The sequence below is a fragment of the Rhinopithecus roxellana genome, chromosome 20 (genome assembly GCF_007565055.1).
Source record: "Rhinopithecus roxellana isolate Shanxi Qingling chromosome 20, ASM756505v1, whole genome shotgun sequence".
Lineage (NCBI taxonomy): Eukaryota > Metazoa > Chordata > Mammalia > Primates > Cercopithecidae > Rhinopithecus > Rhinopithecus roxellana.
The window spans coordinates 24631066-24655465 of NC_044568.1; the positions used below are offsets into that span (position 1 = coordinate 24631066).

The window sequence follows — 24400 nt, forward strand, 5'->3', positions numbered from 1 at the left end:
CTTTTGGATGTTGGCCCAGAGTGTGCACTGGCAGGATATATTTGTTTATTAGTCAATATTTATGTAACTCTTTTGTGTTGGCAGGATGTATGACGAGTTCTTTTATTGTTTATTGAATGACAGTCTATGATTTTATCAGTTACTTCCAGCTTTAGTTTTCTTCAGTTGATGGTTTCACCGCCACTTCCTCCTCAACACAAAATTTCCAGGTTGAGAATTATTTTTCCAGGTGCCCCAACTTTGCAACTGTATTAGCAATAGAAAGCTAATACAATTTATTTGGGGCTTAGTTGTCAAGAAACAGGAAATATTCCTTCAAATGAGCTGGTCTGTATTTTCTTATTATTTTACTTTATTATTTATTTATTTATTTATTTATTTATTTATTTGAGACAGGGTCTCACTCTGTTGCCCAGGCTTGAGTGCAGCGGCATGATCTTGGCTTACTGCAGCCTGGACCTCCTGGGCCCAAGCAATTCTCCCATTTCAGTCTCCTAAGTAGCTGGGACTAAAGGCATGCGCCACCATGCCCAGCTAATTTTTGTATTTTTTTGTAGAGATGGGGTTTCATCATGTTGCCCAGGCTGGACTTTCTTATAATTTTATTGTTGAGTATATATTTCTTTCTTTTTTTTTTTTTTTTTTTTTGAGACAGAGTCTCGCTCTGTCGCCCAGGCTGGAGTGCAGTGACCGGATCTCAGCTCACTGCAAGCTCCGCCTCCCGGGTTTAAGCCATTCTCCTGCCTCAGCCTCCCGAGCAGCTGGGGCTACAGGCGCCCGCCACCTCGCCCGGCTGGTTTTTTGTATTTTTTAGTAGAGACGGGGTTTCACCGTGTTAGCCAGGATGGTCTCGATCTCCTGACCTCGTGATCCGCCCGTCTCGGCCTCCCAAAGTGCTGGGATTACAGGCTTGAGCCACCGCGCCCGGCCGAGTATATATTTCTTATTGATACAAAGTTGGATTTCACGTGGTCCTGGGAAACTCATTGTAGGGAAACTAAGTAAACTCTTTCAGACAATGGTATAACTTTCTGCCCTAACATTAGGCCTTTGAATTATTCACTGTCCAAGCTCTGCTTTCCTGAAGGGTAGTTACAACTGTGAGGCAGTGGTCGCTATGGCTCCCCGCAGTCTCCCTGAGTTACTGCCTGCTGCAGTGACAACATAATAGCATTGTTTTGTGACCTGTCTCTAACACACCAAGATGAGACTGGTCTTAATTTTTCCTCTGTGAATATGGTTTTCTGATTAACTACTAGTATGGTTATGCCAAAAAAAGAAACATGCTCAGACCACGGTTTTTGCCTCCAGATGACCGAACTGTACGTGAAGGTGAGAGAAAAGCTGCCAAGCTGCATTTTAGTCAGTTGGGCAACAGTGAAAATTTTCTTTTAGAGGTGGAAAAAAGGTAAGAAGATTCTTTATAAAATTTTTAAAGTTTGGTTCTGGACATAGGAAATAGTGAATTCCTGCTTAGCTTTCTTCATTTTCCAACAGAAATTTCCCACAAATTGTAAGAATCCTCAGATCAGGAATAAAAGTATTTATTCTGCAAAAGCTGAGATTTATTTGGGATGATAATCTGGTCCTCAGTGGGTACATTCCTGTTTTCTTGAACTTTGGGTATAATTGTTATAAATTCTGTAAAGTTGTTGTTCACAGGTTATAGATAGGGATACTATGAGATTACTTATTCCTATAAATGCTTACCAACTCTTTCTCGGTAGAGTTATCAATCAGTTCTTGATCTTTTCCTATTGAATTAGGATTACATTACCATGGGCAAGATTGTTAGAGATAAATTTGTTAAAGGAAGGGAAGAGAAGCATATCTCTTCAAAACAAAAAGTGAATAAACCTTGAGGCTCTAAAATTTCTGAATGGTAGCTTTGTCCATATCTTGTTACTAAAATCCTATCAAAAGAAGGTACCATTATCTTCTACCCCCAAACCTATGCTTTTTAAAAAGTAGCTTTATTATTTTTAAAAGATAGATAGTAGTCCATTACAATTTTAGTAATACAGAAAAGTACACTGAAAAAAGTCAAAGTCACTTCATATCCTACAACTGAGAGTTAACTATTAGTAATGTTTGGTATACATCCTTCCAGATATCCTTTGTACTATAGACACATATAGATGTATCAGTATTTTTTTCTGATGACAAAGGTAATACATGCTTATTATTGAGAATTTGGAAAGTACAGAGAAAAAACACAAGGGATAAAGTAAGTAATTCATAATACTACCATTCAGAAAGAAACCTTCATTATATGCTGGTAAATATCCTTTTTTTTGTTTTTGTTTTTTTTCTTTTTGAGACGGAGTCTTGCTCTGTCAACCAGGCTGGAGTGCAGCGGTGCGATCTTGGCTCACTACAACCTCCACCTCCCGGGTGCAAGTGATTGTGCTGCCTCAGCCTCCTGTGTAGCTGGGATTACAGGTGCACACCACTGCCTAGCTCACCATTTTTAATTTAACAGGATATCATGAACATGTCCCCACAACATTATTCTTATATTATTCTCCAGAATAAGTCTTTTGTTTGTTTATTGCTTTTACCTTTACTACTAGAACGTAAACTCCATGAGAACAAGAATCTTGTTGGTCTTGCTTATTACAGTATCCCTAGTTGCTAGAACCGTGTCTGGAATACAGACGATGCTAAGAAATAATGTATTGAATGATGAATGAATGAAGTCAATGCCCATTGGCTTGAGATCCTTCCCTTTCCCAGTGACTTTGCCTCTCTCTGCTCTGATCCATTGTATGTTTTATAATGCAGACTTCAGTGAACATTCTTGGTTTCCTATTTTTTCTTAGTTTCCTATTTTTTTTTTTTTTTTTTTTTTTTTTTTGAGACGGAGTCTCACTGTGACGCCCAGGCTGGAGTGCAGTGGCCGGATCTCAGGTCACTGCAAGCTCCACCTCCTGGGTTTGCACCATTCTCCTGCCTCAGCCTCCCGAGTAGCTGGGACTACAGGCGCCCACCACCTCGCCCAGCTAGTTTTTTGTATTTTTTAGTAGAGATGGGGTTTCACCGTGTTAGCCAGGATGGTCTCGATCTCCTGACCTCGTGATCCGCCCGTCTCGGCCTCCCAAAGTGCTGTGATTACAGGCTTGAGCTACCGTGCCCGGCCAATTTTCGATTTTTTAAAATCAGATTTATTGAGGTTTCTTTGCATAGAATAGTCACTCTTCTTTAGACAGAAATTGAATGCTTCTAAAACATTGTATATATATTTTATGGATTAATTTCTATTTTAAATGCATTGGGTACCATTCACTACAAAAATACAGAGATTAATTAATGTGTAACTGAATAAACTTTCTAATAAACAGATAAATTAATTCCATCATTTATCTGTTTAGTTACCATATAATGATTGCAAAACTGGAGGCAAAATGTTACTCAAGTACCCTGTATTAACGTTAATATCTTATAAATTCTCTAACCTTGGGTGAAGTTTGTTTTTTTTTTTTTTAAGCCTTTCTGAGTCCCAGTTACCCCACCTATAAAATGGAGATAATAACCAGTAGGGGGCCTTTTATGATTACATGAAATGGTGATTATAAAGCATCTGATACATACAGCCTAGGCTTTGTGTACTTACTGTACTACCCAAGGTACCTACCTGCCTTTCTTGTCTGCTTTTCTAACTAATGGCTATAGTTGTCTCCTCTATAATTCTTGGCAGCAGAATCTTCCTTTCTGTGTCCTAACTATGAGTGTTTTAATTCGAAAGAAACTATCCTACTCCCTCAATAATTCAGATCTAAGTATGTGTCAAGAAAACAGAGTATCTAAGTTCTAAATCTTCTGGCTTTCACACTTTACAGGCTGAACTATAGTGTCCTTCTCTCATATTTCCCAGTATAAATATTACTTTTTCTTATAAAGTATGGCTTTAACTGAAACATTTGTGAAACTTTTATTTTTTTGGAGACAGAGTCTCGCTGTGTCACCCAAACTGGAGTACAGTAGCACGATCTCGGCTCACTGCAACCTCTGCCTCCTGGGTTCAAACGATTCTCTTGCCTCAGCCTTCTGAGTAGCTGGGACTACAGGCACCTGCCATCACGCCTGGCCAATTTTTGTATTTTTAGTAGAGACGGGGTTTCACCATGTTGGCCAGGCTGGTCTTGAACTCCTGACCTCAGGTGATCCACCTGACTCGGCCTCCCAAAGTGCTGGGATTACAGGGGTGAGCCACTGCGCCCAGCTGAAACATAATTAAATTAATATGTTCTAGAGCATTTAAGAAAAATCCGATCACCATAAACTGTTTTCTAAATAGCATTTACTGGTGATCTCAGAAGCCTTCTTTTGTTGTTGTTGTTGTTGTTGTTTTGTTTTTTTGTTTTTTTTGAGTTGTAAATAAATTATTCTATGTGGCAGCTCTAGGGAGAAGACAATGAAAAACTGTGTAACAGGTGAGAGCTCTGCATCAAAAGTCAGTGCTAATGTTGACAACAGGATTGAAATGGGTAAGTTTTCTCCCTGTGATTATAAAATGATTAAATCATCAGTTATCTCAGCTGCCATAGCCAATATTGGGTAAGATGAAGACACATAATTGAGGAAGAACAGATTTGAAGCAAGCACAGGTTTACTGACTGTGTTTTTCTTCCATCCTGTCACTGTCAGAAGGACCTTACAGAGCAGGCCTAACCCAGAGCCCATCAAAGCACAAGCTGTACTTGGAGAGTTCAATTTCATTTATATCACTTTATATCATTAGTATACCCAGAAAATTACATCAGTGATTGATTTCATTAGAGACTGGCGACTCATATGCATACATCCAGCTCACACCCTGGGCTTCCTGGGCTGCCCAACCAAGAACCTTTGCAGCTGCAGAATCTCTTGTGTTTGGGATATATTCCTGGGGAATGTTTACTATATTCCTGGAAATACAGTTGATAAGCCAATATGGTTAAAGTGGTTATGCCAAGCTGGGCACGGTGACTCATGCCTGTAATCCCAGCACTTTGGGAGGCCGAGGCAGACAGATCACCTGAGGTCGCGAGTTCAAGACCAACCTGACCAACATTGAGAAACCCTGTCTCTATTAAAAATACAAAATTAGCCGGGCATGGTGGCGCATGCCTGTAATCCCACTACTCGAGAGACTGAGGCAGGAGAATCGCTTGAACCTGGGAGGCGGAGGTTGCAGTGAGCCGAGATCATGCCATTGCACTCCAGCCTGGGCAACAAAAGTGAAACTCCGTCTTAAAAAAAAATAAAAAGAAAAAAGAAATAAAGTGGTTATGTCACATTAATGGTCATGCCACAGGCTGGGAGAAAGCTTTCCACCAGAGAAGTTGCATCCAGTGAATCCTTGTGGATTAGCTTCGCACTGTCAAATAAATCAAGTGACCTTTTACTTGAAAAAATGTTCTTCGGTCTCAGTGCCTCTTCCCTTGGAAGGATCTAGTGAATTATATACAAACTCTAAAAATCAATTCCTAAAAGCCAAGCAATAACTTTAGTAGATTGACTCTACACTGTAGTTCAGACATTAAGGGTTTTCAGTTTATAACATGTATTTTATTTTCTTGATTTCTTATCATTTATTGACAAATCATTTTTACAGTATTTTGTGGTAAAATAAGACACAGGCCAAGCACAGTGGCTCACACCTGTAATCCCAGCACTTTGGGAGGCTGAGATGGGCAGATCACCTGAGGCCAGGAATTCAACACCTGCCTGGCCAACATGGCAAAACCCCATCTCTACTAAAAATACAAAAATTAGTCAGGTGTGGTGGCACATGCTTGCAATTCCAGCTACTTAAGTGACTGAGGCATGAGAATTGCTTGAACCCGGGAAGCGGGGTTGCAGTGAGCCCAGACTGCGCCACTACACTCTAGCCTGGGCAACAGAGTGAGACTGTCTCAAAAAACAAAAAGACATAATGAGGTGTGATTTTAATGTTCATTTCTTGGATGTCCCAGTACATATAAATATTGGGAGTATGGATTACTTTATTTCATTTTAAATAGCATTTTTAATATATATTTTTTTATTATACTTTAAGTTCTAGGGTACATGTGCATAACATGCAGGTTTGTTACATATGTATACTTGTGCCATGTTGGTGTGCTGCACCCATCAACTCGTCAGCACCCATCAATTCATTATTTATATCATGTATAACTCCCAATGCAATCCCTCCCCCCTCCCCCCTCCCCATGATAGGCCCCAGTGTGTGATGTTCCCCTTCCCGAGTCCAAGTGATCTCATTGTTCAATTCCCACCTATGAGTGAGAACATGCGGTGTTTGGTTTTCAGTTCTTGTGACAGTTTGCTAAGAATGATGGTTTCCAGCTGCATCCATGTCCCTACAAAGGACACAAACTCATCCTTTTTTATGGCTGCATAGTATTCCATGGTGTATATGTGCCACATTTTCTTAATCCAGTCTGTCACAGATGGACATTTGGGTTGATTCCAAGTCTTTGCTATTGTGAATAGTGCCGCAATAAACATACGTGTGCATGTGTCTTTGTAGTAGAATAATTTATAATCCTTTGGGTATATACCCAGTAGTGGGATGGCTGGGTCATATGGTAAATCCAGTTCTAGATCCTTGAGGAATTGCCATACTGTTTTCCATAATGGTTGAACTAGTTTACAATCCTACCAACAGTGTAAAAGTGTTCCTATTTCTCCACATCCTCTCCAACACCTGTTGTTTCCTGACTTTTTAATGATTGCCGTTCTAACTGGTGTGAGATGGTATCTCATTGTGGTTTTGATTTGCATTTCTCTGATGGCGAGTGATGATGAGCATTTTTTCATGTGTCTGTTGGCTGTATGAATGTCTTCTTTTGAGAAATGTCTGTTCATATCCTTTGCCCACTTTTTGATGGGGTTGTTTGTTTTTTTCTTGTATATTTGTTTGAGTTCTTTGTAGATTCTGGATATTAGCCCTTTGTCAGATGAGTAGATTGCAAAAATTTTCTCCCATTCTGTAGGTTGCCTGTTCACTCTGATGGTAGTTTCTTTTGCTGTGCAGAAGCTCTTTAGTTTAATTAGATCCCATTTGTCAATTTTGGCTTTTGCTGCCGTTGCTTTTGGTGTTTTAGACATGAAGTCCTTGCCCATGCCTATTTCCTGAATGGTACTATCTAGTGCCTAGATTTTCTTCTAGGGTTTTTATAGTATTAGCAAAAATTCCCTTTGAAAACTGGCACAAGACAGGGATGCCCTCTCTCACCACTCCTATTCAACATAGTGTTGGAAGTTCTGGCTAGGGCAATCAGGCAAGAGAAAGAAATAAAGGGTATTCAGTTAGGAAAAGAAGAAGTCAAATTGTCCCTGTTTGCAGATGACATGATTGTATATTTAGAAAACCCCACTGTCTCAGCCCAAAATCTCCTTAAGCTGATAAGCAACTTCAGCAAAGTCTCAGGATACAAAATTAATGTGCACAAATCACAAGCATTCTTATACACCAGTAACAGACAAACAGAGAGCCAAATCATGAATGAACTTCCATTCACAATTGCTTCAAAGAGAATCAAATACCGGCCGGGCGCGGTGGCTCAAGCTGTAATCCCAGCACTTTGGGAGGCCGAGACGGGCGGATCACGAGGTCAGGAGATCGAGACCATCCTGGCTAACACGGTGAAACCCCGTCTCTACTAAAAATACAAAAACTAGCCGGGCGAGGTGGCGGGCGCCTGTAGTCCCAGCTACTCGGGAGGCTGAGGCAGGAGAATGGCGTAAACCCGAGAGGCGGAGCTTGCAGTGAGCTGAGATCCGGCCACTGCACTCCAGTCCGGGCGACAGAGCGAGACTCCGCCTCAAAAAAAAAAAAAAAAAAGAGAATCAAATACCTAGGAATCCAGCTTACAAGGGATGTAAAGGACCTCTTCAAGGAGAACTACAAACCACTGCTCAGTGAAATAAAAGAGGACACAAACAAATGGAAGAACATACCATGCTCATGGATAGGAAGAATCAATATCGTGAAAATGGCCATACTGCCCAAGGTTATTTATAGATTCAATGCCATCCCCATCAAGCTACCAATGAGTTTCTTCACAGAATTGGAAAAAACTGCTTTAAAGTTCATATGGAACCAAAAAAGAGCCCGCATTGCCAAGACAATCCTAAGTCAAAAGGACAAAGCTGGAGGTGTCACGCTACCTGACTTCAAACTGTACTACAAGGCTACAGTAACCAAAACAGCATGGTACTGGTACCAAAACAGAGATATAGACCAATGGAACAGAACAGAGTCCTCAGATAATACCACACATCTACAGCCATCTGATCTTTGACAAACCTGAGAGAAACAAGAAATGGGGAAAGGATTCCCTATTTAATAAATGGTGCTGGGAAAATTGGCTAGCCATAAGTAGAAAGCTGAAACTGGATCCTTTCCTTACTCCTTATATGAAGATTAATTCAAGATGGATTAGAGACTTAAATGTTAGACCTAATAGCATTTTTAATATTTTTAAATTGATACAATTTTGTTGCAATAATTTTGGAAAAGACTGAAAATCATGAAAAACAACAGTTTGGTCCTAGTTAATGCTTTGGTATACAGCCTTCCTTGGTATACTACTTTTGGTATACAGCCTAGTCTTTTTTTCTAGGTACAGGCATTTAAATATCCATTTCTAGACAGAGAAAAGCACATTGAAGCATAATTTGACAACCTCTTTTTTGTGTGAGCTGAATTAGACTTCGTTTATGCCATATTACTTCATTAACACAATTAAAAAGTCTGAAAGTGCACTTTCTCTTCTCAGAACAAACTGCTTTGCTAGAGGGCCCATTTCTAAAAGTTCTTAGAAGCTCCAGCTGTTGCCTGGATTTTTTTTTTAATATCAAATTTATTTTGCTACTTCAAAACGTTAAGGAGCTTTGTTTTCCACCGAAAATTGTGTTTGTGCTGGATTCCCTGGGGAGTGTTGCCAGTAAGCACTGTTGGTAATCCAATATGATCAAAGTGGTTATGCCACGTTAATGGCCATGCCACAGGCTAGGAGAAAACTTTCTGGAGAACATCTCTCCCTAGCTCAGTTGTTCACAATGGTGTTTTTCCACCAATCATTTCGAATGGCAGTGAACCTCCACTGTCTTGGATCCTCCTCTTAGTCTCCTAACCACATAATCGTTGAGTCTTTGAAAGATTCCTCTCTCTCTTCCCATATCCCCGAAATAGGCGTACCTAGGCTACATCTTTGGGCTCTCCTGTTTTTTCTCTTTGACTCTATTGATCTCATCTATTTTACAGCCTTATTTGTACGTAAATAAATGTTTCATTTATTTGTTTGTTTGTTTGTTTGTTTGTTTGTTTATTGAGGAAGGGTCTCATTCTGTTGCCCAGGCTGGGGTGCAGTGGTACAATCTCAGCTCACTGCAACCTCTGCCTCCTGGGCTCAAGCCATCCTTCCACTTCAGCCTCCTGAGTAGCTGGGACTACAGGTGTGTGCTACTATGCACAACTAAGTTTTGTATTTGTTTGTAGAGAGGGGGTTTTGCCGTTTTGCTGTGTTGCCCAGGCTGGTCTTGAACTCCTGAGCTTGAGCAATTTGCCGCCCTTAGCCTCCCAAAGTGTTAGGATAATTGGCGTGAGCCACTGTGCCCAGCCTGTTTTATTTATTTATATTTATTTTATATTCTTTCCTCATGTCTTAAATATATTGGTCTAGCTTTGACAACCTGCACTGGTCTCTCTCTGCACCAGGCCCGTATTTCTGTTGACTAACTTGTAATATACACTTGGAATCACCACTGTCTAACAGCCTATCAAGCTAAACATGTCCAAAATAACCCCCAAAACAAACAAACAAATGAGCCCCTCTCCCCCAGCCTTAAACAGCTCCTAGGGTTTCATCAGTATCACCACAACTTTCCCATTACCCTGTCCCAGAATCATGTTGGGGTTTGCCGCTGCTGCTCCTCTGAGCTGAATGTTCATGCCCTACAGTATGATCCGCAATTGACGAGCCTTCCTTTTCATTTCTTTTTTTGTTTGGTTTTTTGGTTGGTTGTTTGTTTTGAGACAGGGTCTTACTCTGTCACCCAGGCTGGAGTGCAGTGGCAGGATCTCAGCTCACTGCAACCTTTGCCTACCAAGTTCAAGCAATTCTCACGCCTCAGCTTTTGGAATAGCTGGGATTACAGGCGCGTGCCACTGTGCCCAGCTAATTTTTGCATTTTTAGTGGAGACGGGGTTTCACCATGTTGATCGGACTGGTCTCGAACTCCTGGCCTCAAGTGACCTGCCTTCCTCGGCCTCCCAAAGTGCTGGGATTACAGCACATCCAGCCCCTTTCCATTTCTTGATAGTCTTTTTTACCAGGCATGGTTAATTATCTCAGTTAATCTTCACAACAACCTTGAAGATGGTTCTACAGGTGAGGAAACTGAGACCCAAAGAGGTGAAATAACTTGCCCCAGTTATACAGTAAGCGGCAGAGCTAGGAGGCAAACTCTGGTCCATCTGTCATCAAAGTGCTCTTAACCATTACATGATACTGCCTCACAGTCTCTTACTCCTTCAATTCATTTTGTACTTTGCTGCCAGATTAATTCTCTTAAAACACAGCTGTGATAATTCATTATGCTTACCTGCTCAAAAACTTCTCTGGCTCCTACTCCCCTACTAAATTAAGTCTAAACTCCTTTACTTGGCATATAAGACTCCCCTAAGCTCTTCAACCTAAACTGAAATCTTATCTCCTGTTTGTCAACTACAATGTCCAATACTCAATCAAACCACTCCTTCCTCCCCAAATAGTCCTTCTTTTCTCCCTCCTCTGTCCCTAAACTAATGCTGTCCCTCTGCTTGTAATGCTTTACTCAAATCCTACCCTTCTTTATGACCCAGACCAAAGCCCATCCATTTTAGTGAAACTTTTTTTGTTTTTGAGACAGAGTCTCACTAAGTTGCTCAGGCTGGAGTGCAGTGGTGCCATCTTGGCTTATTGCAACCTTCACCTCCTGGATTCAAATGATTCTCATGCCTCAGCCTCCCCAGTACCTGGGATTACAGGCATGCACCACCACGCCTGGCTAATTTTTGTGTTTTTAGTAGAGATAGGGTTTTACCATGTTGGCCAGGGTGGTCTGGAACCCTTAGCCCCAAGTGATCCACCCACCTGGGCCTCCCAAAGTGCTGGGATTACAGATGTGAGCCACTGCACCTGGCCAATAATCTGATTTTTAAAACATACTTTATTTTTTAGAACAGTTTTAGATTCACAGCAAAATTGAGCAGGCAGTAGAGTTCCCATAAACCCTACCTGCACACACGCACAGCCTCCCCCACTATGAATATCCTGCCCCAGAGTGGTACATTTGTTACAATCGGATAAACCTGCACTGTCACATCATTATAACCCAAAGTTCATAGTTTACATTAGGTTTCGTCCTTAGTGTTGTACATTCTATGGGCTTGATGAATGTATGACAACATGTATCTACCATTCTACTATTGTACCATTGTACTATTTTTGTACTATCATACAAAAATAGCTTTACTGCCCTAAGAATTCTCTGTGCTTACCTATTCATTCCTTCATCCTCTCTAATTCCTGGCAACCACTGATCTTTTTACCGTCTCCATAGTATTACCTTTTCCAGAATGTCATATAGTTGGAATCATTCAGTATGTAGCCTTTCAGATTGGCTTCTTTCACTTAGCAATATACACTTAAGTTTCCCCCATGCCTTTTCATGGCTTGACAGCTCATTTCTTCTTAGTGCTGAATAATATTTTATTGTCTGGATGTACCACAGTTTATTTATCCACTCACCCACTGAAAGACATCTTGGTTGCTTCCAAGTTTTGGCAATTATGACTAGAGCTGTTATAAACAACCTTGTGCAGGTTTTTGTGTGGGCATAAGTTTTCAACTCATTTGAGTAATTACCAAAGAACATGATTGCTGGATCATGTAACAGTATGTTGAGCTTTGTAAGAAACTGCCAAATTGTTCCAATATAATCTTTTTAAGATAACTTTTTATATACTGAGTTTAGTTTCTTATAGTTTCTCAAACTGGACTCCTGTTCTCAGAGTTTATTAGAACATTGAGCTTGAGAAACACTGATGTGGCTAGTGACATGCTACAGAAGCCCAGTGTGTGCTGGGGGCAGTGGAGAAAGGTTTTATGGCAGATATGGAAACAAATCCATCAGACCTTACAGGCTAGACAGCAATGGAATGGCCTCAAAAGAGGAGCAGCACATTTTGATTGGTGGGGTTGGTGTGAATTACTGTCTGGAAGTGGTAAGGAGCATGGTAGGTCATGAAGAAAGCCATGTGTCAGTGTGGTTTGGGTGGAAGGTTTATGTTGGGTAGAAGGTCAAGTTCTGGAGAACAGTGAATGCCTTACTAAGAACAATCTACGTTTATCCTGTAGGTACTAGTTGAAAACGACCTAACTCACTCTTTTTGCCAGTTCTCTTTGCCTTTAAATAGAGTCCTACCGAAGATATACTGATCTAATATCTTATTCTAAAATAACAAGGAAAAATCCACCACAGCCACCCTCAGTGGCTCATTCCTGTGTCTAGCATTGAAAACCATCCCATTTCAACATGTTGATCCATGTCATCTCTTGGTTTAGCCATGATGGAGTTTTGGCTGAATAAAAATCAGCTTGGAATAGCAGGGACTTCTCAAAATAGTCACTTGAACAAGATAGAAGTTCATTTCTCTCTCTTATAGAAATCCAGATGTTGACAATCTAGGGCTGTCATGGGAAGAGTTCTAAGGGAGGAATAATGAATATGGGGGAGAGGCAATTAGCAATCTCTGTCAGTGGAAATGAGAGCAGTTCAGCAAAGAAATGAGTATCTACTGGGCAAATCCTGTGTTGGGGGTAGGCAGACAAGGACATGATTAAAATAGTGTCACATCTTCACATACTCCCATTTTGGAGAGATTTATTACAGCTAATTAGGTCACAAGTCAGGCTTTGCTGTGAGACAAGAGTTTCACTGTGGCAGAGATACAGAGGGATGGAGGAGAGGCGGTTGCAGTTAGTACTCATTGCAGGCCTGGGAAAAGGCTGCACAAAACAACACTTTAGTTGGGCATTCAAATAGAGTTCAGTGGGCATAGTTGAGGGGAAAAGGTAGAGAGAAAAGCAGCAGCAATGTAGAGGGGAAAGCAGCAGCAGACAGGTGAAACAGATCAGGAAATTGACTCAGCTCGTAGCTGGAGATAAAGCCAAGTTGCAAAGGCCTTCTTTACTAATTATGTTCATTTTCTTCTCTTGAAAATAGGTAATAATTAAGGATCTCTTAGAGGCCAGGCATGCTTAAATGTGTGATTTTGAGAGGTAACTCAAGCTAGATTTAGTTAGTGGGAGGTAATGAGGACCTGTCCTAGGAGGCCAATGGTAAAATAAATGCAGATGAGGAAGCACAGGTTGATTAAGTCCTGGAGGATACAAAAAGAAAGCCTGGATACAAAACATGAAGTATTTTTACCTGCAGTGTTTTGCTATGTAGTTCAAACTTCAGAAAAATGGAATTTATGAATATAAGACACAACTATTATTTAAAGGGGGGAAAAATACAAGGTGACTAAGATTACACACAGTCTGTTCATGATAGGAAAAAAACCACCTCACCAATTACCTTTAATAATTATCATATCTGCAATAGTTATTACATATTAATATTTTAAATGTCAGGGATTGTGTTGTTTTTATTGGTGATTAGCAATTTAAAAGAAATGGTTTTGGAGACTAGTGAAAGCCAAGTTATTTCTGCTCTTATATTTTTATCTCAGTGGAATCTGGGGTACAATATATTTATTTGAGAGTAACACTGAGAGGAAGGGGAGGAAAGAGGGTTAAGCAGAGAGAGAGCTCTAGAGTAAGAACTTACCTTCAGAATGTCCCTTACTAGGCTGAAATGTCTGGACCTGCCTAAGCTTTGTCACAGGGAGTGAACTGTCGTTGGAAGAGAATAGCATCAGGAGATGGTTCTTGATAGCTAAGACAGACTCTGAATGAAGAGCAAACGGCTGAAGTGCCCTCCAGCTGCTGGGCAGCAAGTCCTTCCTTGAAGGGGATCTGGCCAGATCTCAGCCTCCCATTGATTGCAGGGTCTTTGTACAAACATGTGAAATGGAGCCTCATCCAGCTGGGATTACTGATAGTAGAAGTAGCTATTATTTGCCCCTGTATCTGTATGATAAAGCCATTTCTCTATTATTACAAATAGAAAACAATTTTCAAACAAATTGCCCTATTGCATTGATTATATGGATGTTCAAACCTGGGCTGGACAACATGTCATAATTACATTTGTTTTTGGAATTAAGGGCTGGATATATTTTGTGTCTGAAGAAAAAAAATAAAATAAACTGAGACAAGAAAAAAAAAATAAAAAATAAAATAAGACAAGAAAAAAATGATCTCAGAATACAAATTGCTTCATTTTCTTGATTGTTGTATATGACATACTTAGTCATAATAGTGGCAGAGTAAGGCATCAGTTTTGTTTTTTCAAGAGTGATCCTATATCTTGGATATGACACAAAAAACAACCAAAGGACTTCATAAAAATTAAAATCTTTTATGTTTTAAAGGACACTATCAAAGTGGAAAGACAACCCACAGAATAGGATAAAATGTTTGCAGACTATATATCTGAGTAGGATCTAATTAATATTCATTCTATATTTTTAAAAACCAGAGGGTAGTGGCATGCCCAGGCTGCAGTACAGTGGCACAATCATAGCTCAATTCAACCTCAAACTCCTGGGCTTAAGTGATATTCCTGCCTCCTGAGTAGTGGGGACTACAGGCATGGCACCACTAATTTTTTTTTTTTTTTTTTTTTTTTTTTTAGCACCAAACTATTGTATTTTTTGTGGAGATAAGGCCTTGCTATGTTGCCCAGGCTGGTCTTGAACTCTTGGCCTGAAGCGGCCCTCCCACCTCGGCCTCTTAAAGTGCTGAGATTACAGGCATGAGCTAATGTACTCAACTCATTCTACAAGAACCCTTACAACTCAATAACAAAAGACAAAAACAACCCAATTAAAAAAAAAATGTGGGCAGAGAATTTGAATAGACATTTCTCCAAAGAAGATAAGTAGCTGGCCAAAAACACATGAAAGATGCTCAACATCACTATTCATCTGGGAAATGCGAAGCAAAACTATAAGGAGATACCACTTCACATCCACTAGGCCGACTAGAATCAAAAGGACATCTAATAAGCAATGACTGGGAGCGTGGGAGGAAGGGGAGGAGCAGAAAAGATAACTATTGAATACTGGGCTTAATATCCAGTGATGAAGTAATATGTATAAAAAATAAAATAGTTTTGGCAATTTAAAAAGTTGCTATAAAAAAAAGCAATGTCAAGGATGTACAGAAATTGGAGTCGTCATACATTGCTGGTAGGAAAGTAAAATTGTGCAGCTGTTTTGGAAAACAGTCTGGCAGTTCCTCAAAAAGTTAAACATAGAGTTACATTTGATCCAGCAGTTCCACTCCTAGGTATATACCTAAGAGAAATGGAAACCTATGTTCATACAAAAACTTGTACAGGAATGAAAGCAGCATTATTCATAATAGCCATTGACTGGAGAATGAATAAACAAAATGTGATATATCCATTTTCAGGCATTAAAAAGGAATGAAGTACTAACACATGCTATAACATGTATTTTGAAAACATCAGGCTAAGTGAAAGAAGCCAGACAGAAAGACCATATATTGTATGATTCCATTTATATAAAATTTGCAGAATAGGCCATTGCATAGAGACAGAAAGTGTATTGTTGGATGCCAGAGGATGGAAGGGAGAGAAAAATTGGGAATGACAGATATGGGGTTTCTTTGGGGGTGATGAAATATTCTAGAATTAGATAGTGGTGATAGTTGTACAACTTTGTGAATATACTAAAAAACACTGAATTGTATACTGTAAAAGGATGAATTGTATGATATATGAATTATATCTCAATTAAAATAAAGCTTCTCACACAGTTATAGAGTGATTCTATAGAACTTGGTAATTGAGATTTCAGATGAGTAAGAGTCAAATAACAAGTTTGTATCTTAAGTGATTGGGTGATAGTAATGCCGATAACAAGATTGGAGGAGGCACCAGCAGCAGAAGTGGGCCTGGAAATGAAGATAATGAGTTTGGTTAGAAAATATTGATTTTTGGCTGGGTGTGGTGGCTCACTCCTGTAATCCCAACAATTTGGGAGGCCAAGGTGGGCGGATCATTTGAGGTCAGGAGTTTGAGACCAGCCTCACCAACATGGTGAAACCCCATCTCTACTAAAAATACAAAAAAATTAGCTGGGCATGGTGGTGCATGCCTGTGGTCCCAGCTACTTAGGAGGCTAAGGTGGGAGAATCGCTTGAGCCCAGGAGGCGGAGTGAGCCAAGATTGTGCCATTGCACTTCAGAGCCTGGGCAACAGAGTAAGACTCTGTCTCAAGGGGAAAAAAAAAAAAAAGAAAGAAAATATTGACTTTTTAGTTGTGTGCAGGCACTAATTGGGGGCTGTTCAGGAAATTTAGGTCTAGACATCAGAAAAGAGACCAGGGTTAAGAGATTTAGATTTAGTCACTCAGATTGAAGTGATAGCTAAAACCCAGGAGAACTATGAGAGCACTCAGCAAGAAGTTCAGGCGGTAGGGGATTTGAACCAATACATAGGTTGAAAGAAAAGGAACCTGTGAATCTGGAAAAGAGCATATGTGCTGCAGAAGGAAAAGCAGGATGGAGCAGAGTCTTGAACACCTGCGAAGTCTTGTTCCGCAGGATAAGGGTAAGAGGAAGCCTGAACCCAAAGTCACAGCCTACTTACCATTCTCATTTGCACAAAAACTGTGTTACAACTAGCAGTTTCTGCTTCACCTTGTTTCTTCTGTAGTACTATTGCAGTGGGAACCAGAGGACAAAAAGGTTGATAGCTCACGTCACTTGCAGAAAAGTAGTTCTGTCGAGTCCAGTGGTTGGAAGAGCATCTTGTGTTTAAGTAGGACATTTCAGTCCCAGAAAGCAATTCAGAAATAGAAAGCATCTTAGAGCCCCAAATGGATAGAAGGGCTGGTTCTCAAGAGGCTGGCTTTATTCACTGTCTACTCTCAGTTGCACTGGCTTATAGTGGCTTTCTGTTGCCAGAACCAGTAGATGAAAGTGAGCATAAGAGTGCATTGTTTGACAAAGGCCCAAGTTCTTGATACTATCTTCTTACATAATCCTGCTGGAAAAAATTCCTTAAACAAAAGCAAAACTTTTGTTTTAATTCAAGTCCCCCTAGAAGACCCCAAATCCCAGAATTCTACAATTAATAAATGTATTGATCAAGAGTGGAAAAACCTTTGTACAAATATGACAGCCTAATAGAATCGTTCTCTCTTTCTTGTCATTCTTGTCTCACTCCTGTCACTCAGGCTGGAGTGCAGTGGCACAATCTCAGTTCATTGCAGTCTTGACTTCCCAAACTCAGGGTTCCTCCCACCTCAGCCTCCCAAGTAGCTGGGACTTGTGCCACCACGCCTGGCTCATTTTTGTATTTTCAATAGAGATGGGGGTCTCACTATGTTGCCTAGGCTGGTGTTGAACTGCTGGGCTCAAGTGATCTACCCACCTGGGCCTCCCAAAGTGTTGGGATGACAGGCATGAGCCACTGTGCCTGGCCTGTAATAGAATTGCTGACAGGCTCTTCTTGATAACAGTTTCCAAAGTGACCAGAACTAGGCTATAGTTTTTGTTATTTTTTTATTTTTAAAATAATTTTTCTAATCACAGTAAAAATATTGGTAAAAAAAATAGAATTATAAAACAGGAAAAAAGTTAAAATTTATTTGTCACTTTTTTGTGAATATATGTATTGAACTAACACGAAAATTTGAAAGGTGAACTGCAAAATACTAATGGGATTTTCTCTTTTCTTTTGGAGATGGAGTCTTGCTCTGTTGCCCAGGCTGGAGTGCAATGGCACGATCTCGGCTCACAGCAACCTCCGCCTCCTGGGTTCAAGTGATTCTCCTGCCTCAGCCTCTCAAGTAGCTGGGATTATAGGCATCCACGCCTGGCTAATTTTTGTATTTTTAGTAGAGACGGGATTTCACCATGTTGGCCATGCTGGTCTCAAACGCCTGACCTCAGGTGATCCACCCACCTCGGCCTCCCAAAGTGCTGGAATTATAGGTGTGAGCCACCGTGCCTGGCCCTAACAGTATTTTTTAATGAAAATGGAATGCTAGTTCCTTTGCTTTTTAAAAATTATTTTTCTGTCACTAGAAAACAAATCTTACCAGGCCTGGTGGCTCATGCATGTAATCCCAACACTTTAGGACGCCAAGGCTGGCAGATTGCTTGAGCCCAGGAGTTCTAAATCACCTTGGGCAACATAGGGATACCCTGTTTCTATTAAAACTTTTTTTTTTTTTTTTTTTTTTTTTGAGACGGAGTCTCGCTCTGTCGCCCAGGCTGGAGTGCAGTGGCGCAATCTCGGCTCACTGCAAGCTCCGCCTCCCGGGTTCCCGCCATTCTCCCGCCTCAGCCTCCGAGTAGCTGGGACTACAGGCGCCCGCCACCGCGCCCAGCTAGTTTTTTGTATTTTTAGTAGAGACGGGGTTTCACCGTGTTAGCCAGGATGGTCTCGATCTCCTGACCTCGTGATCCGCCCGCCTCGGCCTCCCAAAGTGCTGGGATTACAGGCTTGAGCCACCGCGCCCGGCCTAAAACTTTTTTTAATGTAAAAATAAAAAAAAAAACAAAAAAACAGGCCGGGCGCGGTGGCTCAAGCCTGTAATCCCAGCACTTTGGGAGGCCGAGGCGGGCGGATCACGAGGTCAGGAGATCGAGACCATCCTGGCTAACACGGTGAAACCCCGTCTCTACTAAAAAAAATAAAAAAAACTAGCCGGGCGAGGTGGCGGGCGCCTGTAGTCCCAGCTACTCGGGAGGCTGAGGCAGGAGAATGGCGTAAACCCGGGAGGCGGAGTTTGCAGTGAGCTGAGATCTGGCCACTGCACTCCAGCCTGGGTGACAGAGTGAGACTCCTTCTCAAAAAAAAACAAACAAACAAACAAAAAAAAAAACAAATCTCACCAAAAATAACATACAGAGTGTTCTAATACATTTGATTTTTTTTTTTTTCTTCCCAAGAAAGAGTCTTGCTCTGTCGCCCAGGCTGGAGTGCTGTGGCGCGATCTTGGCTCACTGCAACCTCTACCACCTGGGTTCAAGCAGTTCTCTTGCCTCAGCCTACCGAGCAACCGGGATTACAGGTGTGCACCACCACACCCAGCTAATTTTTGTATTTTTAGTAGAGACAGGATTTCATCAAGTTGGTCAAGCTGGTCTTGAACTCCTGACCTCAAGTGATCTGCCCACCTCAGCCTCCCAAAGTGCTGGGATTACAGGTGTGAGCCACCATGCCCAGCTTAGTTTCTCTCTTTTTACAAAAGAGAGAAAGTAAGGCAAAAAAAAAGGCTGGTTTGATATGGTCAATCAGTGCTGACTGCTGATTAGTACCCTGGAGATGTGTAATACCAGAAGTCTATTCCCAGCATCTCCCCCTGTAGTTGGAAATTATTTAATTGGTATCAAAGTTAATTATTTATTAGCTTAGGAAATGTGCAAAGTATTTGCCTTCCACTCAGTTTCTGTTGAGCACTTCATAAATTATGAAGCCATTTCATATCCATTATCCTGTTTTAACCTGGCTCAACCCTAAGAGATAGAAAGTTTAGACTTTATCATCTCTGTTTTCCAAATGAAGTGAGAGATGTAGAGAGGTTAAGTGATTTGCTCAAATTCACGTGGTCTCTAAGTGGTGGCACCAGAACTAGCACTCAATCTTGTGACTTTCCTTTTAGTATCTTTCCATTAGACATGCTGTCTTTGAAGTCTGGTCAATGCTTCATTGTATGCTTTTTCTTTTAACACAGACTCAAACAAAGGACTTTTTATTCCCTTCCCCAACCGGGAAATAAAGGATTCCCTAAGTACTTCTGCAACTCAGGGCATTGGTACACCTGATCAGAAATTAGACACCTTCCCACTGGGGACACAGGTAATGTATTCACTCTCCTGCTGATCTGTTGGCTAGTCAATGATTAATACTGATAATTCAATGGGCTCTCAATTATTTATGAAGGTCTCAGAGGACTTGTTTGAAGGCATTTTAGACCCTTTTAAAGGAAAGGGCAGGACAGAATGCAGAGTACCTTCTCCATTAATTTCAATCTCCCATTTCCGTCTCTCTCACACTAATCTGTTATCTAATGTCATATATTTATACATATAACTTTAGCATATCTATGACAGGCATTTTGGTCCTCAAACAGGAATGCAACTGTTACAGTTTTTGGCTGGTTTTAAATTTTCTCCTCTCTATCCAGTATCTCCATCTCCTGTTGTCTTGCTTCTTACATTTTCTACCTCTGCCCTTTAATGCTGAGTCTTACATTTTAGGTATGACTTTCGCAAAGCTGCCTCTGCAGTGTGACAAAAAAAGTAAAGTTTAAGGGGTAAAGATGGCATGGAAGTTGTGGGCAATGGGAAGATAGAGATCATGCAAGATGGGGGAGTAGTGAAAAATAAGGTTTTATTGAAAAAATTGGTGACAGAAGGGATGCAACCATTATGTAAGGCTTGTTTGTGTGAGTGAATATGATACAAGGAGCAGAACTGACTGCTTTATATTCACCTTCTCCCTTTCTTTGCCTTTTCTTTGATATATTTATGAACAATAAAATTGTAGAAAACAGCCAGGAGGAGAAAGAAAAGCAGCAAGGCTCTGATTAATCCATAATTTGGATAATCAAGACTGAATTAGTAAAAAGTACTATTCTTTTCAGTTCGGGTATAGACTGCCTTCACCTTTTAAAAAAGATAAGCATTTAATCAGTTTCTTTGTTTTTGGAGATTCTACTTGGGTGACTTAGAAACGATCTTAGTTACCATTGTTTAAAACCATATTGTATTGACTTAAGGAAATGGAGACAACCAGTATTGCAATCTCCACTTAAATAGCACTTCTTAGATTAAAAAGCAAACAAAAAAACTTCTCTGAAATTACTTCTTGAAGTGAGAAAAAAGGAAATTTAATAGTTTGCTGTATCTTTTTAGTTTAAGAATTAAGGAAGTGGGATTTCTTTCTCTCCATGACTACCAAAAAGACACTGAATACTTTAAGATAATTTTTTTAAAAGCAAACCCTAGATGACTTTCTGTTTTGCTTCAGTCCTTGCCTAGTTATGCCTCAGATTAATTTTCAGCCTATTAAAACCCCCTTAGCTATGGTGGTTGACAGCTTTACCAGCCGGTACAATAAGTATGAAAGTCCTTTAAACAGAAAAAGCAAAGTTGGAAAGTGGCCTCATCTACCTTGTATGCTGAAGCTATCTAAAGCAGAGAAAGTACAGTCATTGTTTGCTATGTTCTTTACCTCCTAAGGATATTCAAGCAACTCTGGAATCTCCTTGTATTGTGACTGTTTTATTTTTTATTTTTTTAGACGGAGTCTCGCTCTGTCGCCCAGGCTGGAGTGCAGTGGCGCGATCTCGGCTCACTGCAAGCTCCGCCTCCCGGGTTCCCGCCATTCTCCTGCCTCAGCCTCCCAAGTAGCTGGGACTACAGGTGCCGCCACCTCGCCCGGCTAGTTTTTTGTATTTTTTTTAGTAGAGATGGGGTTTCACCGTTTTAGGCAGGATGCTCTTGATCTCCTGACCTCGTGATCCGCCCGCCTTGGGCTTCCAAAGTGCTGGGATTACAGGCTTGAGCCACCGCGCCCGGCCGTGACTGTTTTAAAATAGACTTAAACTGGACCTTTGCTTAAAGATCTGTTTCCCTAACTTGCAAGGATAGTCTTTCCCATTAACGGGAAAGTATTCTGAACCCCTGGTCTAATAAGCTCACATTTGAACGCACATGGACTTCCTTCTACCTAAACTTTCTAACTTTTTTTAGACACAGGAAGTGACAAGAAGGGAGATGCCAAGTGACAATCACCAGGAAGATGGTAAATATTTTGCTCACTGAGTATTTTCCCCCATACTAATCAGAGAAGTCTGGATGTGATGGGATTTGGGAGATGAAGATGTCTCAATACGGGGGCCCTATTTAGTCAAATAATTTCTGCTTTTGTGAGGGACTGTCCTGGATGATTAGTAACCTGTGGGACTTCTCTGCCTAAAGAGTGGATATTCTGACCTTTGTTCTTGATTTTTTTTTGCATTGGCTGACTATTCTTTTTCTTACCTTTCTTGCCTTCTTTTGTATTTATTATTTTTTTATTCATCCATTTGTTTATCTCTACTAGTTTATAAGTTATATGCTTTTTCTATATTTTTAGTATTATTCCCCAAATGATAATATGTATTGTTAACTTACATAATGTTTAAATTGTTAATACCTTAAGTCTTCTTTTACATAATTCAAAAACCTTATAGTACTTTATTTCATTTACTCTTTCCTGACTTATACATTGTTATTATGAATTTTAATTCTCTATATTTTTAAAGACTTCACAAGATATTATTTTTTATATAGTCAATGTAGATTTAAATCTATCCATTTATTTAACACTATTTGCTCACTTCCTTTTTCTTCCCAGGCTTCCCTTCTGATATATCATTTTCCTTTCCTTATAGTGGTACATACTTTTATATAGGTCTATTAGTGATGAGTTCTTTCAGCTTTTCTTTATGTGATAATGCCTCTATTTCACTATCATTCTTGAAGGGTATTTTAGATGGGTGTAGATTTCTAGGCAATTCGTTCTCTCTTTCTTCCCTTCCCACTTCCTTCCTTCCTTTTTTTTTTTTTTTTTTTTTTTTTTTTTTTTTTTTGAGACAGGGTCTCAGTCTGTTGCCCAGGCTGGAGTAGAGTACAATGGCACAATCAGAGTTCATAATAACCTCAAACTTCTGGGCTCAAGCAATCATCCCACCTCAGCCTCCCAAGTGTTAGGACTACCACCACACCTGGCTAATTAAAAAAAATTTTTTTCAGCCAGGCGCAGTGGCTCATGCCTGTAATCCCAGCACTTTGGGAGGTGGAGGCAGGTGGATCACCTGAGGTCAGGAGTTCGAGACCAGCGTAGCCAACATGGTGAAACTCTGTTTCTACAAAAAATACAAAACTTAGCCAGGCATGCCTGTAATTCCGGCACTTTAGGAGGCTGAGGCGGGCGGATCACTTGAGGTCAGGAGTTGGAGACCAGCCTGGCCAACATGGTGAAACCCTGTCTCTACTAAAAATACAAAAACTAGCTGGGCATGGTGGCACATGCCTGTAATCCCAGTTACTCGGGAGGCTGAGGCACGAGAATTGCTTGCACCTGGGAAGTGGAGGTTGCAGTGAGCCAAGATTGCACCACTACACTCCAGCCTGGATGACAGAGTGAGACCCTGTCTCAAAAAAAAAAAAAAAAAGAATTTGTCTCCAGAATGTTATAGATTATTTACTGTTTACACAAAAGTCCCACATTTTATTGGTGGTGGTGGTGTTCCATGTGGAAGTCCTTTCATCACTTTATGCTACCATTAATCAGAATTATAAATCACCTCTTCCTGAGAGGTGTTTCTGGCAGAGAGTATGTTCAGTGAACAGAGGTACTCCCAGCTAGGCCACAAAGAATTCTTACCATGTTTTGTTTTTTTCCCTTGGTGGTGTTTAGAGTTCAGACACTACTCGCCTCGTCAGTCCACAGTCCGATCCCCAGAGAAGATGACTAGAGAAGGGTACCAAGTATCTTTTTTGGACAATAAGTCTTCAGGTTCTTCTCCAGAAAAGGAATTGATACCAAAATCTGATACTTTTCAGCTTACCCATGATGCCTCATTGAGTAAATGCCTGGATGTGGGTGATTCTAGCCAGATCCATCCCTATCAGTTACCTTCAGATGTTGGTCTGGAAAATTATGACAGTCATTATTCTCCAACTCTATCCCTGCATGGAAGTCTTGGTAAAAGGCCTCAGAGAAGCAAGAACTATCAAGAGTACAGCATAAAGCCTTCAAATAACATAAAGGCCACTGCTTCGCATTCCTATAGAGACTTATTGACTTCTCTGTCAAACCCTGACTCCAGCACTAGAAGGCTTTTGAAGCTTAGTTCAGGTAACAGCTTCCTGTCAGTTTACAGCTCTTCTTCATAGGCATGAAGGTAGAAGATATAACTGAAAATTTTGGAATTAACCCTTCTGAAATTGTATTAGCATTTCTTAAGTTGTATTTTAGGGTCACCAGTGGTCCTTGGAACCTCCAGAAATCTATAGGGTATGAGTTTAACATGATATATATATTAGGGAAAATTTATAGGAAAGTGAGCATCACAGCTACTTGCTATTTTAGTTAAGTAGCATCCCAGGACATCTAGTCTTTACTCACAGTCACTTCTATTTTGAGTTACTTTCAGAAGTTAGTT

General features: G+C 40.5%; 1 protein-coding gene across 1 annotated transcript in view; it reads left to right on the forward strand.

Moving 5' to 3' along the window:
- The window catches only part of LRRC36 (leucine rich repeat containing 36), a 61639-nt gene that overhangs the window by 19485 nt on the left and 17754 nt on the right, over positions 1–24400 (forward strand). The window contains exons 4-8 of the mRNA XM_010355112.2: positions 1312–1408; positions 4399–4487; positions 19919–20043; positions 21942–21993; positions 23653–24093. Coding sequence (XP_010353414.2) covers positions 1312–1408; positions 4399–4487; positions 19919–20043; positions 21942–21993; positions 23653–24093 — 804 coding nt within the window. The remainder of the gene's footprint in view (positions 1–1311; positions 1409–4398; positions 4488–19918; positions 20044–21941; positions 21994–23652; positions 24094–24400) is intronic.